At 39.4% G+C, this 12,173-nt stretch overlaps 1 protein-coding gene across 5 annotated transcripts in view; it reads right to left on the bottom strand.

Annotated features, from left to right (window-relative positions):
- WDR7 (WD repeat domain 7) overlaps positions 1-12,173 on the bottom strand; it is a 370,274-nt gene that overhangs the window by 71,631 nt on the left and 286,470 nt on the right. For all 5 annotated transcript variants that reach the window (XM_077816698.1, XM_077816699.1, XM_077816700.1 and 2 more), the window contains 2 exons: positions 3,337-3,454; positions 408-557 (listed from right to left, as the gene is read on the bottom strand). In XM_077816698.1, the coding sequence (XP_077672824.1) occupies positions 408-557; positions 3,337-3,454 (268 nt within the window). The remainder of the gene's footprint in view (positions 1-407; positions 558-3,336; positions 3,455-12,173) is intronic.

The following is a 12,173-nucleotide window of genomic DNA, read 5'->3' as shown; positions in this document are numbered from 1 at the left end:
ACCCTCTCTGCAACCCTGTCTTCAATGGAACCACTTAACCATTTTCAAAGGCCTCCTGAAAATACATTACTTCTCAGCCCAAGTCATCCCCTTAAAAATAGTTTACCTAAAAACAGATAAAGGAAAAAAATTAGAACAAGGTGTGCTAAACATCACTGCTCACTGATCTCGCTTTTGTTGCACCTTACCTAGCCATTTGTATATCTGTTTTCTGCTCAGTTTTTAAGCCCTTTGAGACAGGGACAGAGTCTTATGGCCTCAGATGTGTTATTTTAAAAAATAACGTATGTTCCATGGTGCTGTAAAGGTAGATGGCACTTTACAATTTCCAATTGAGTTTACGTGCAATGTATTATTCATTGATTTATTAAAAACTATGATATACAGATATTACAGCATATACTTACCTCTACAAGAAGATCCACAACATCTGTGGGCATTTTATCTATTAGTATTTCGATGACTCTTAGGATCTCTCCTTTAGCCCGAGCAAGAGCTGTAGTGTGAATATTCTGTTGAGACTGAGTGTTTGCTGCCAGCGCAGTGTGTCTATGCACCTACAAAAGGAATAGGATTATATATTTAACTACTGCTGTCCACATATGTTTCAACTATACTTAGCATGAGCTTTCCATGATAGTTTCTTAATACCAGATCAGGATTCAACATGTCTATGGTCTCTAGCAGCAGTCAGAGGACTCCAAGTGTTCATATGGGCTACTGCAGTTCTACCTTGTCACACCTCTTCTTCAATGTGTACATAAAGCCAATAAGGAGGTTAAGTAAAGAGGCAGGGGTGGTGATTATTTCTGTTTGCTAATTACACCTAACTCTGTGACTGCACCTTTGATTTAGCTGGCAAAGTGGAATAATTAGCCCACCGTCTAAGACTGAGGCATGGATGAAGACTGAGGTACTGTCACTAGGCTGAGGGAAGAAACCAGAGGAATTACAATTACATATTAATTACAATTACATACAAATTACATATTAATTATGCAAAATGACATTTTTCCACATCATTCACTAGGAATAAAGACATCTGATGACCAATCCAGAAATATCATTTGTGAAATATACAGAAAAGAAACAGTTTTTGTTTGAGATTTAAGGACAAATGTTCAACATTTGGACTAAAATATTACATTAAGAACATCTGTATTTTGCAGAACTCATTTGAATCATAGAATTGCAAGGGACCTCGAGAGGTCATCTAGTCCAGTCCCCTGCACTCCTGGCAGGACTAAGTATTATCTAGACCATCCCTGACAGGTGTTTGTCTAACCTGCTCTTAAAAATCTCCAATGATGGAGATTTCACAACCTCCCTAGGCAATTAATTCCAGTGCTTAACCACCCTGACAGTGGGAAGCTTTTTGTCCTAACTTCAGAGTTAAGAAAAACACATTATTTTCTTCCTCCTTGTAACAACCTTTTACATACTTGAAAACCATTATGTCCCCTCTCAGTCTTCTCTTTTCCAGACTAAACAAACCCATTTTTTTCAATCTTCCCTCATAGGTCACGTTTTCTAGACTTTTAGTCATTTTTGTCGCTCTTCTCTGGACTCTCTCCAGTTTGTTCACACCTTTCCTGAAATGTGGTGCCCCAAACTGGACACAATACTCTAGTTGAGGCCTAATCAGAGTGGAGTAGAGCGGAAGAATTACTTCTCTTGTCTTCAAAGTAGCAGCCATGTTAGTCTGTATTCGCAAAAAGAAAAGGAGTACTTGTGGCACCTTAGAGACTAACCAATTTATTTGAGCATAAGCTTTCATGAGCTACAGCTCACTTCATCGGATGCTTATAACACTCCTGCTAATACATCCCAGAATGATGTTTGTTTTTTTTGCAACAGTATTACACTGTTGACTCATATTTACCTTGTGATCTACTATGACCCTCATATCCCTTTCTGCAGTACTCCTTCCTACACAGGTATTTACCATTTTGTATGTGTGCAACTGATTGTTCCTTCCAAAGTGGCATACTTTGCATTGTCCTTCTTGAATTTCATCCTATTTACTTCAGACCATTTCTCCAGTTTGTCCAGCTCATTTTGAGTTTTAATTCTATCCTCCAAAGCACTTGCAACCCCTCCCACCTTGGTATTGTCTACAAACATTATAAGTGTACTCTCTATGTCATTATCTAAATCATTGATGAAGATACTGAACTGAACTGGACCCAAAACTGATCCCTGTGGAACCCCACTTGCTATGCCCTTCCAGCCTGACCGTGGCTTTTGAATGTAGCCTTTGAATGTGTTTTAATTTTTATTCCACATACAGTCTTTAAAATGTTGGTCCCACTTTCTTTACTGATCCTCACTTTCACAAAATGGGAGGGTCAGGGTGAATAAATGGATAATCTTGGACTTAAAAATGATATACAATACCAAATGTTATTCTGGACATTTAGAGGCCCTTCAATGACTACCTCCTTGCTGGCCTTCTTTTACCAACCCCATGTCTAGGTACGCTCACACATAATCAGCATGGTGCAGGACCTGCAAAGGCTGCAGCTGCTTCTAAAATCAGATGCACTAAGGAGATGGGAGGATGACTGGGGTAGAAAGGGGATCCTAGCTTCTATGGTACACCCAAAGAACGTAGGACTGGATTGGGGAGGACCCAGAAGAAACATCCATCACCAAAGATGGGTTGGATGATGGGCTGGGAAGGAGACCTGTGATGTCCCTCCCAAGAACACCTTCCTATTTCCCCCAAAGGAACACTTGTTAAGACTCCCTTCCCCAACAGTGAAATGAGAAAAGGAAAAATCCCTGAACCTGAGTAGCCTGAGTGACAGAAGAAGAAAAATGAGAGCAGAATTTGGTCCCTAAAACACCGAATTCTTTCATCCAATAACGTATGTCTGCTGGACCAAATCCCAAAAGCAATGCTCAATTTCCATTCAGTCCCAAATCATGCAGTATTTGCATTGCCTAGGTAAAGGCTAAGAAAAAAACCTAGTAAATCCTTTGGGATTTTGCCCACTGCTCTATATGTGAATTGGAAGGTTATACACCCAGTACATCAGGAGACAACAGGTTAAGCTATTTTCAACTCATCAAGTGACCTGGTGTATCAGTTATCAAGATACTGTTGCATAATGCTGCATACCGCCAAATATTTAAAAATGATAACCCATTTTGTTTCCCCAAAACAGCTAAATTTTGGGGCAGTTGTAAAGGAGATTTGACTATTTTTTATTTCTGTCTGCTAATACTGGAGCTGAAAAGAATTAATATAAAAACCAACCAAAAACTTTGTTGCACGCTGAGATCATTATTCTTTTGAAAGTGCAGCTCAGTGAACACTGAGGTTTTTCTCACCTCCTTGGCTATAGTTGTTATGAAGGCGGGTGGTCTGGCTGTGGCAATGAGTGAGAGAGCATGTCGTGCAGAGCGGGCGGAGTCAGCTGCTGGACTCAGAGGCAGCCCCATTGTGATGCTAAACAGGAATCAGACAAAGAGGGGAAAAAGAAAAGAGGCATTAGAAATATAGAGTGAAAAGATTAGGCACAGCTTATAATGTCAGTTCAAGGTCAACGGGAGCACTCAAACAGTTAGAATATAATGGACTTCCAACAATGAGCAGTGATTAGGAGTCAGGGTGTTCTGGCATCAAATACAAAATCGAATAATTAACCATGAAGATTGAAAACAGTATGTGCATCTGTCCAAAGTGTTAAAAAGGCCTTGTTAACAAATTATCTAGCTGTAGTATTGAATACATATCACAAAACCTGGGACAAAGCAAATAAAGAATGTCATACAAAGTATTTTTATATTTTATTGTTTAGCAAAAGTTTAGAAGCAGCTTGAAAATACAGCTTTTGTAGCATTACTATTCAATTCAGCTAAGTACTTTTAACTAGTTGGAGGGAGGAGAAGGAAGAGCTTCTAGAGGCACTGAAAATACTGAATTCATTCGATTTGGTTTCCTGTGTTGAATGAATCACTTTGTTTTAAAATACTGCAAGCGCTACTAAGACACAGCTAGACTCACCTGTCAGCAATCCCTATTTATGAACATTACAGGCATGGCAGAAGTTCAACACACATTAAGGCAAGTTTGCTTTTTCAGAGCATATGCAAATGAGCAACACTGACTGGCTGGTGAAGAGGCACTGATTTTTAGAACAATTCCTCCGCCTTAAAAATCTACATCTTAGCTGTTGTTCTTAATTTACATTATACATATATATGAATGCTAAGTGTTAATAAAACTATGATTTTTCATTAAAGTAACTGTCATTTAAGTGCACATGGAGAAGAACAGATGATTTTTGTTACATAAGAAGAGGTGAAATCTACAGCCTTCTCCTCTAGCAATGTGATTTCAGATGCATTAGTACTTTAAGAGATGCACAGGAGATAAAAATATATTAATTGAAGTCTGTCCTGGCCCAATTAAGTAATTTTATCAAGCTTCATCTGTAATTTAAATTACAGACGATTTAACTCTAAATACTTATCACTGAGGACACCCCCAATATGTTAAGTCATGGCAAATACAAAAGCAATACAAAATTATGAGTGTCTCTTTGGAAAGCCTGCAGTCCTTACTAATGTGAGCAGTCACACTGCTTTCAGTCAGATTACTCACATTAGTAAAGTCTGCAATTGAGTTGTGATTGCAATCATTTTACACAACTAATGTCATTATAACTGATCAACAAAAAAACTCCTTTCTAAATCCTTAACATAACATACACACATTTAGATACTCTGGGTCGGACCGTAACCGTGCCAGAACTCCACTTAGTGCAGCTGATTGGTGAGGTGGTAAAGGTAGCTGTCATCCACCGTTGTGCTTTTCTGATCTCTGGGGTTGCTGGGGGCCAGTTCAGCCTTCAGTGTAAGTTAGAGCGGCCTCAAGATTACTCTAAACTATATAAAGCCACAACTGTCCTCTGTGGAGCTGTTTCATAGCAGAGAATCTCTCGGTACAGTAACATCCCAGCCACGTCCCTTTCATCCCCTACATACTGCTGGAGTGACAAGAAGATGCCTTATTAGAGGGCAGGATATGGCTCATTATTGCTGTTCGCTCTGACTGCAAATGAGAGAATGCCGAAGACCATCCCAAACAATTCCATTAACTTTCACATCATCTTATATTTTATTCACGTCACATCTTACAAAAGGCACACATTTAGAAATGTTAAGAATTTTAAGACTTGTTTTTTTAAAAAACAGTAGTATAACATGTTTTGTATTACTCTACTGCAAAGCCTATGTAGAGTCCAACGCCACAAGCCTCAAAACGACAGGAAAGAAAGCATCAATACCTTTGTTCAAGCTCCAAAAATATGTAACTTAGTCTATCAACTTGTTTGGCCCCATCCCAATAATGTCTGAGTCATGATGTTAATGTTTGATATCTTCTGATATGCCAGGCTAAAAGAGGGAACGGTTTCTAATTCTCCAAAGGGGTATTTATAGCACAGTTAAAAATGTTCCGGGACCAGATAAGATGTTTCTCAATTCTGGTCTTTAAATAAGTATAACCGGCAAGGGGGCTTGGAGCAAATGTACATTTTCGGAGACAGGGAAGGAAGGGATGAAGTATACCTCTCAACAGCCTAACAAGAGAATGTGTGCGCAAAGGGGAAAAAAAGGATACAATGTGAAATGTTATTTTCTCAATGAAGAGAAGATATCTCTTTTTGAACTATGCTTAGGTCAAATATTTCCTATAAAAATAAGATTTAAAAAAAATCTATACTGTTTAATTCTCTCCTCTGCTCATGTTTTATATGGAATATATGCTAATGAAGTGTGGTATAAAAGCTGTTGGCATGAGTTTGGGATGGCCAATTACTTATAAGTGACAAAGCCACAAATACACGTGAGTGCCATTTAAACCTTTATTCCACACCACTAAGTGAATGCCCTAGCTTCAGGAATATTTTAGTGGGTTTAAAAAAATTATTGGAACTATTTTTTCATCTGTAAAAGTAGGTGCTTTAGTTATTGAGAGTTCTCTCTCATGTTTTGCGCAGGAAGTGGGTGCCAAGACTGGTGTCAAAATTGTTTCATATTCTTAGTATTTCCATTATTTTTTATTTTCGAGAAAAAATGTGTGTTCAGTGGTACAAAGCTCCTCTTGAACTGCACTTAGCAACTTTGATTGTAACGTAATGAAGTTTTTCTTATTTTAGATTTTTGTGTGTGGTAAATCTATGATATAACAGGATTGCACACTCTTGTAGTTTACATATGAAAAAGTATGCAAAGACCAGCCAAGCATCGATTAAAGCTTTCTCTGACAAGTGAGCTATTTGAGCCACTTTCAAACTATGTAGCAGCAATACATGGATAAGGGATAAGCATTAGATTCAATAAAAATACATAAAATCTTGCTTATAATTTTTATTTACCTCATCTTCTTTTACTTCATCAATATATGCAATAAAATAATGAATATAACAATTAATGTACTTCTCAGGATAGCACTATAGAAGATGTCCCTGTTTCCTTTTATTTGTTATAGCTCTTTGAATAAAACTAAAAATCATTCAGGCATTTTTGCAGACTACTGAGTGATGAAAGCATATCAAAAACTAGTTTCAGAGTAGCAGCCATGTTAGTCTGTATCCGCAAAAAGAACAGGAGTACTTGTGGCACCTTAGAGACTAACAAATTTATTAGAGCATAAGCTTTCGTGGGCTACAGCCCACTTCATTGGATGCATAGAATGGAACATATAGTAAGATATATCTATATATATCTATATAGATATACAGATATATAGATACAGATAAGTTGGAAGTTGCCATACAAACTGTGAGAGGATAGGTTTCAGAGTAACAGCCGTGTTAGTCTGTATTCGCAAAAAGAAAAGGAGTACTTGTGGCACCTTAGAGACTAACCAATTTATTTGAGCATGAGCTTTCGTGAGCTACAGCTCACTTCATCAGATGCATACCGTGGAAACTGCAGCAGACTTTATATATACACAGAGAATATTACCAGCAGGACAGTGGGGTGGGAGGAGGTATTGTTTCATATTCTCTGTGTATATATAAAGTCTGCTGCAGTTTCCACGGTATGCATCTGATGAAGTGAGCGGTAGCTCACGAAAGCTCATGCTCAAATAAATTGGTTAGTCTCTAAGGTGCCACAAGTACTCCTTTTCTTTTTGTGAGAGGATAATTAGTTAAGATGAACTATTATCAGCAGAAGAAAAAAAACAAAAAACTTTTGTAGTGATAATCAAGATGGCCCATTTAGACAGTTGACAAGAAGGTGTGAGGATACTTAACTTAGGGAAATAGATTCAATATGTGTAATGACCCAGCCACTCCCAGTCTCTATTCAAACCCAAGTTAATGGATCTAGTTTGCATATTAATTCAAGCTCAGCAGTTTCTCACTGGAGTCTGTTTTTGAAGCTTTTCTGTTGCAAAATTGCCACCCTTAAATCTTTTACTGAGTGGCCAGAGAGGTTGAAGTGTTCTCCTACCGGTTTTTGAATGTTATGATTCCTGATGTCAGATTTGTGTCCATCTATTCTTTTCCGTAGAGACTGTCCAGTTTGGCAATGTACATGGCAGAGGGGCATTGCTGGCACATGATGGCATATATCACACTGGTAGATGTGCAGGTGAACGAGCCCCTGATGGCGTGGCTAATGTGATTAGGTCCTATGATGGTGTCACTTGAATAAATATGTATCCTCACACCTTCTTGTCAACTGTCTAAATGGTCCATCTTGATTATCACTACAAAAGTTTTTTTTTCTCCTGCTGATAATAGCCCACCTTAACTAATTAGCCTCTCACAGTTTATATGACAGGTTTCAGAGTAGGAGCCATGTTAGTCTGTATTTGCAAAAAGAAAAGGAGTACTTGTGGCACCTTAGAGACTAACAAATTTATTTGAGCATAAGCTTTGAATAAATTTGTTAGTTTCTAAGGTGCCACAAGTACTCCTTTTCTTTTTACAGTTTGTATGGTAACTTCCAATGTATCTGTATGTGTGTATATATCTTACTATATGTTCCATTCTATGCATCCGATGAAGTGGGCTGTAGCCCACGAAAGCTTATGCTCTAATAAATTTGTTAGTTCTAAGGTGCCACAAGTACTCCTGTTCTTTTATCAAAAACTTGATTAACAATCTAATCCTAATGTTGTTATCTAGTAAACCTGGTCTGATCCCTATGTGCATTCACTGAAAATTTCAGAAGCATAGTTCAGACAGTATTTCTGCCCATAAGCAAGGATTCACATGTTTCTGTCAGGAGTATTTTTCCTCCCAGTGTTTGGTAAGGCATGCATTTTCCTGAAAAGCAACAGGTTTCATGTTAATTCATTTACAACACTCAGCAGCGGTAGTATGTGGCCAGAGATTAACCCCCTCCCGCAGCTGGTCTGTATGTCTTCTCTGAGAGCTAAAGCTGTGCGTGATGGAACGGGCACATTGCACCAAGACCACAGTCCAAAACAAAGGCAGGTGCAAACCTAGCATTCACAGGGAAGCACCAGGTCTCTTATATCCAGATATATTCTTTTATAGGGGAATTTCATTCTTTCCACATCCTTAAGATTAGTACAACCTGTGTACTGTCCCAGCCAGATACAGATTCTGATCACACCTGAAACAGTCATTTGTGTAAACCACAGTGCAGAAAAGCTACTGATGGACTTTTACAAAACTGATACTGACCCATCCTAACACAACACATACCTATCTATTGCCAGTGGCACTAAGGGAGCTCAAACTGTTCTATTTTTACCCTCCCCCCCCCCTCAGGAAATCTGATTCAGAATACAAATATATTTTTTATTTTATTGATTTAAGTTTATACAATGCATAAAAAAGCCAGCTATTCAGGGCTGCCGGCATGCTTGGCATATGTTAAAAATTCAGTCAAACTGGTACAAACAGGAATAAATCCAAGCACCTCCCCCAAACTGGGAAACATCCAGCCAAATAGAAAATACCTATACATTAATATAGTGGGTCAAGATTTATTGCCTGGGTCCCACTGGCAGAAAGCCTGCCTGGAGTTGAGGTTTAGCTGCAGACTTTAGCTGCTAAGCCAGTGGCCAGATGATGGCTGACACAGCCCACAAGTGGGTGGAAAGCGCATCTCCCTCACAGCCTCCACTGATGGGACTTGTGAAGCTCTGGTTGGAGTTTAAAGCTGCTTTCCCATAGGGGAGGCTTCCCAACCTGGGAAAAACTGCCTCTATGGACACAGCTGGTGAATACAGTGGGAACTAATCAAACCCAAGCTTGTAAAAAAAAATTACACTGTACCCCAAAATAAACATAACAACAGTATGTGGGACTGAAGTTCAGATTGCTCACTGTGGGTACCCTAGAGGGAAGGGGAGAGATGAGATTCCCTTGGCCTCATGTTCCCATGCAGGAGACCGCTATAAATTTGCTGCAAGCTTTAGAGAAATGTAAGGGACCAGCACTCTGCCCCAGAATAACCACGGCTACAGCAAGTCCCAGCAGGACAGCACTGTGGGAGTGCAGACTACGTTTTAAAGGTGTATCAATAAGTATTTTTTACTGAACTTATTCCAATACCATAGTGCCGTACAAAAGATCTGTTCTGAACAAAGGTATGAAGAATGGCAGAGCAGTTTTGCCTGGGATGCTCTTGGGCCTGCACTGACACGTTGTTGGTGGTAGTGGAAACTAGGCAGAGCTGAGACTAGCTGATACTGCTTCAGCTAATCTCCGGCCTTCATGCTGCTGGGAGAAGGGAGGCTTGGCGATGACAGAGCCAGTGCCCTGAGATGTCATATCTGTCACTGAAGAATGGGCAGGAGCATTATGGGAGAACTAATTGCATGACTGTAGCTGCAATACTTGTTTTTCCTGTTCATCCTGGCAATGCAATCATGTAGAGTGACTGGATGCAAATATATAAGTGCCTTTGTATGACAGTTGCATTTTCCAGGGTCTTTACAGACATTCCATGTTTTTCACACACTCCAGTAACTGACGGACTTCATTATTATTCTTATTTTATAGATGGGGAAACAGAGGCAGAGCAGTTAAGTAATTCTGTGAAGGCAACAGAGGAAGCCTGTGTCAGAGCTCTATCAGAGTCCATGGGTTATAATCCTGCATTCAGACTAAGGCTACTCATTCCTCATACACAGATGCATACTAATAAAAATGCATATTTTCAAAAAATCAGGCCAAGATTTATTTCAGTAGGGATTTAGGACACAAATGCAAGCTCTTAACAAGCAACAGTCTGTTCCAGTACTGTACTTGTAAGTGCACACTTATCCTAGTCCGACAATCCTGTTTTGGTGTGGAAGCAAAGGAGTCTAATGGTCAGAGCACAGGCTCTGGAAGCAGAACTCATTTCTATGCACAGCTGTGGCATATGCTTGGTGTGGCATTGAAAAAGGTCACTAACCTCTACTGTACCTCAATTTCTCTATCTGTAAAATGGGTATAATGATATCTATATTTGTAAGAGCTTGGTGATTGTCAGATGTAAAGAACTATACAAGTAGTATCCCATGTCTAGCTCCAGGACTAGTCACCACACAAAATATTCATATTCTCATCGTTAGATACATAAAACCATTTAGTCTTATCTTAGATACCTGATTATTGTGGCTAATTGTTACCATACCATAACTATTCCATCCCCTATGTAAGAGATCAATGTGCAAATGCTGTTCTTACCTGACCAAATCCCCACCTAACAGTTAAAAAAGCACCATGCATTTCCCCCTACCAGAATACCATACTGGTTGCATAATCTTCACAATAAGAATAAAGGTTCTCTTTCAGCTCCCTTCTCCTAAAAGGGGCTTCCATCTAATATTATTTCAACTGATAAAACCCTCGTATCTTCTCATCAAAGAAAACATTTCCTTTCCCGTTTCTACAGAAGTGTGGAATTTTTCTCTTAATACAAATAGTATGTAATTAGAAGGATCTCAGATACAAATATTTGGGTTTTAAGTTAATAAATGTTGCTCTGTTGGGATTATTTTTCTAGGAAGCACATTTCTGAGAGATACACTGCAAGAACACAAGTCCTTAGCTAGTTGCAATAATTAAGTAGCACTGCTGGGAACATAACAAAGGCTCTGTTGGGTTACTGGAGAACAGTGGATCTTAACCTGTGGGTTGCAATCCTGAAGGTTGTTGCTAGCAGGTTTCTGTAGGGATGTAAGGCTGGTCCCTTTTTCCTGCTGGTCAGATGCCATAGGTCAGCACTTTGCCTTGTCTTATGCATGAGCGAGTGGAATGCTGATCATAGAAGCGTGCTGGTATCAGCCAGGAAGACCTGCACTTGAGAGGAACTCAAGAATACAACATTCCCACTCCCAAGGGTGAGAAAGAACACTGAAGGGTTCCCTCCAGTTCCTGGGAAGGAAGGTGAAAAGGCTGTGTATAAAGGAAGGTACTATGATGGAAGATAGAGTTTTATCGGCTCAACACACATTAGTAGCTAAGAGGGGGGGCAAAGAGAAAGTGGAGGCCTCACCTCACAGGAGGGAGAAGAAAATCACCTACTCAGAGCAAAAAGATAGGATTTTTAGGATGTGAAATCCTGGGGCAGGAGGTGAGGAGGAAGCATCTCAATTTTGGGTCAGGGGAGGAAGAGGCTTTTTAAAACTAAAAATAAAGATGCTTCAGGGTTTTCCCATGGGAACATGGAGCCTTCTTGAACACACACAGATTTTACATGGGAATTTCCTCCATCTGAGAGGATGAGATCTACATTAAAAAAATGAACAAGTATCCAGTTATTGGGAGCTTTAATTTACTTTAATTTCCAGTTAACTTTTTGCAGCTTTGGGGAGCTCAGCTCTGCAAAAGAAAAAGAAGCAAAGAATGATCTGCTGTGTTATAATATGGATGTTCAGGACTACAGTGCACTTGGAGGTAACAGGAAGGAGGACAGAATGAGAGGGAGAGAGAGACTTTAGGGTAACACAGAAGAGGCAGATGGGTTAGGGGAAAGGGGATTAGCAGAAGAGAACCATAACTCAATTTTTTGGCTTTTGTAAGGTGAAGTCAGATGCAAAGTTTGATTACTGTGTTTTTACATCAGCATGAATAATTGGTTTGGTCACTATCTAACTCTGGTAGTCCATCACTGATGATGATGACGATATTGTTGCAATTCTCATCTATGGCTATGCATATGATTCTGAAGTCCGAACCCTG

Source organism: Eretmochelys imbricata, chromosome 5, assembly GCF_965152235.1.
Source record: "Eretmochelys imbricata isolate rEreImb1 chromosome 5, rEreImb1.hap1, whole genome shotgun sequence".
NCBI classification, from domain to species: Eukaryota; Metazoa; Chordata; order Testudines; family Cheloniidae; genus Eretmochelys; species Eretmochelys imbricata.
Note: the sequence above shows the minus strand (reverse complement) of the source record. Positions and strands in the feature narration are given on the sequence as shown.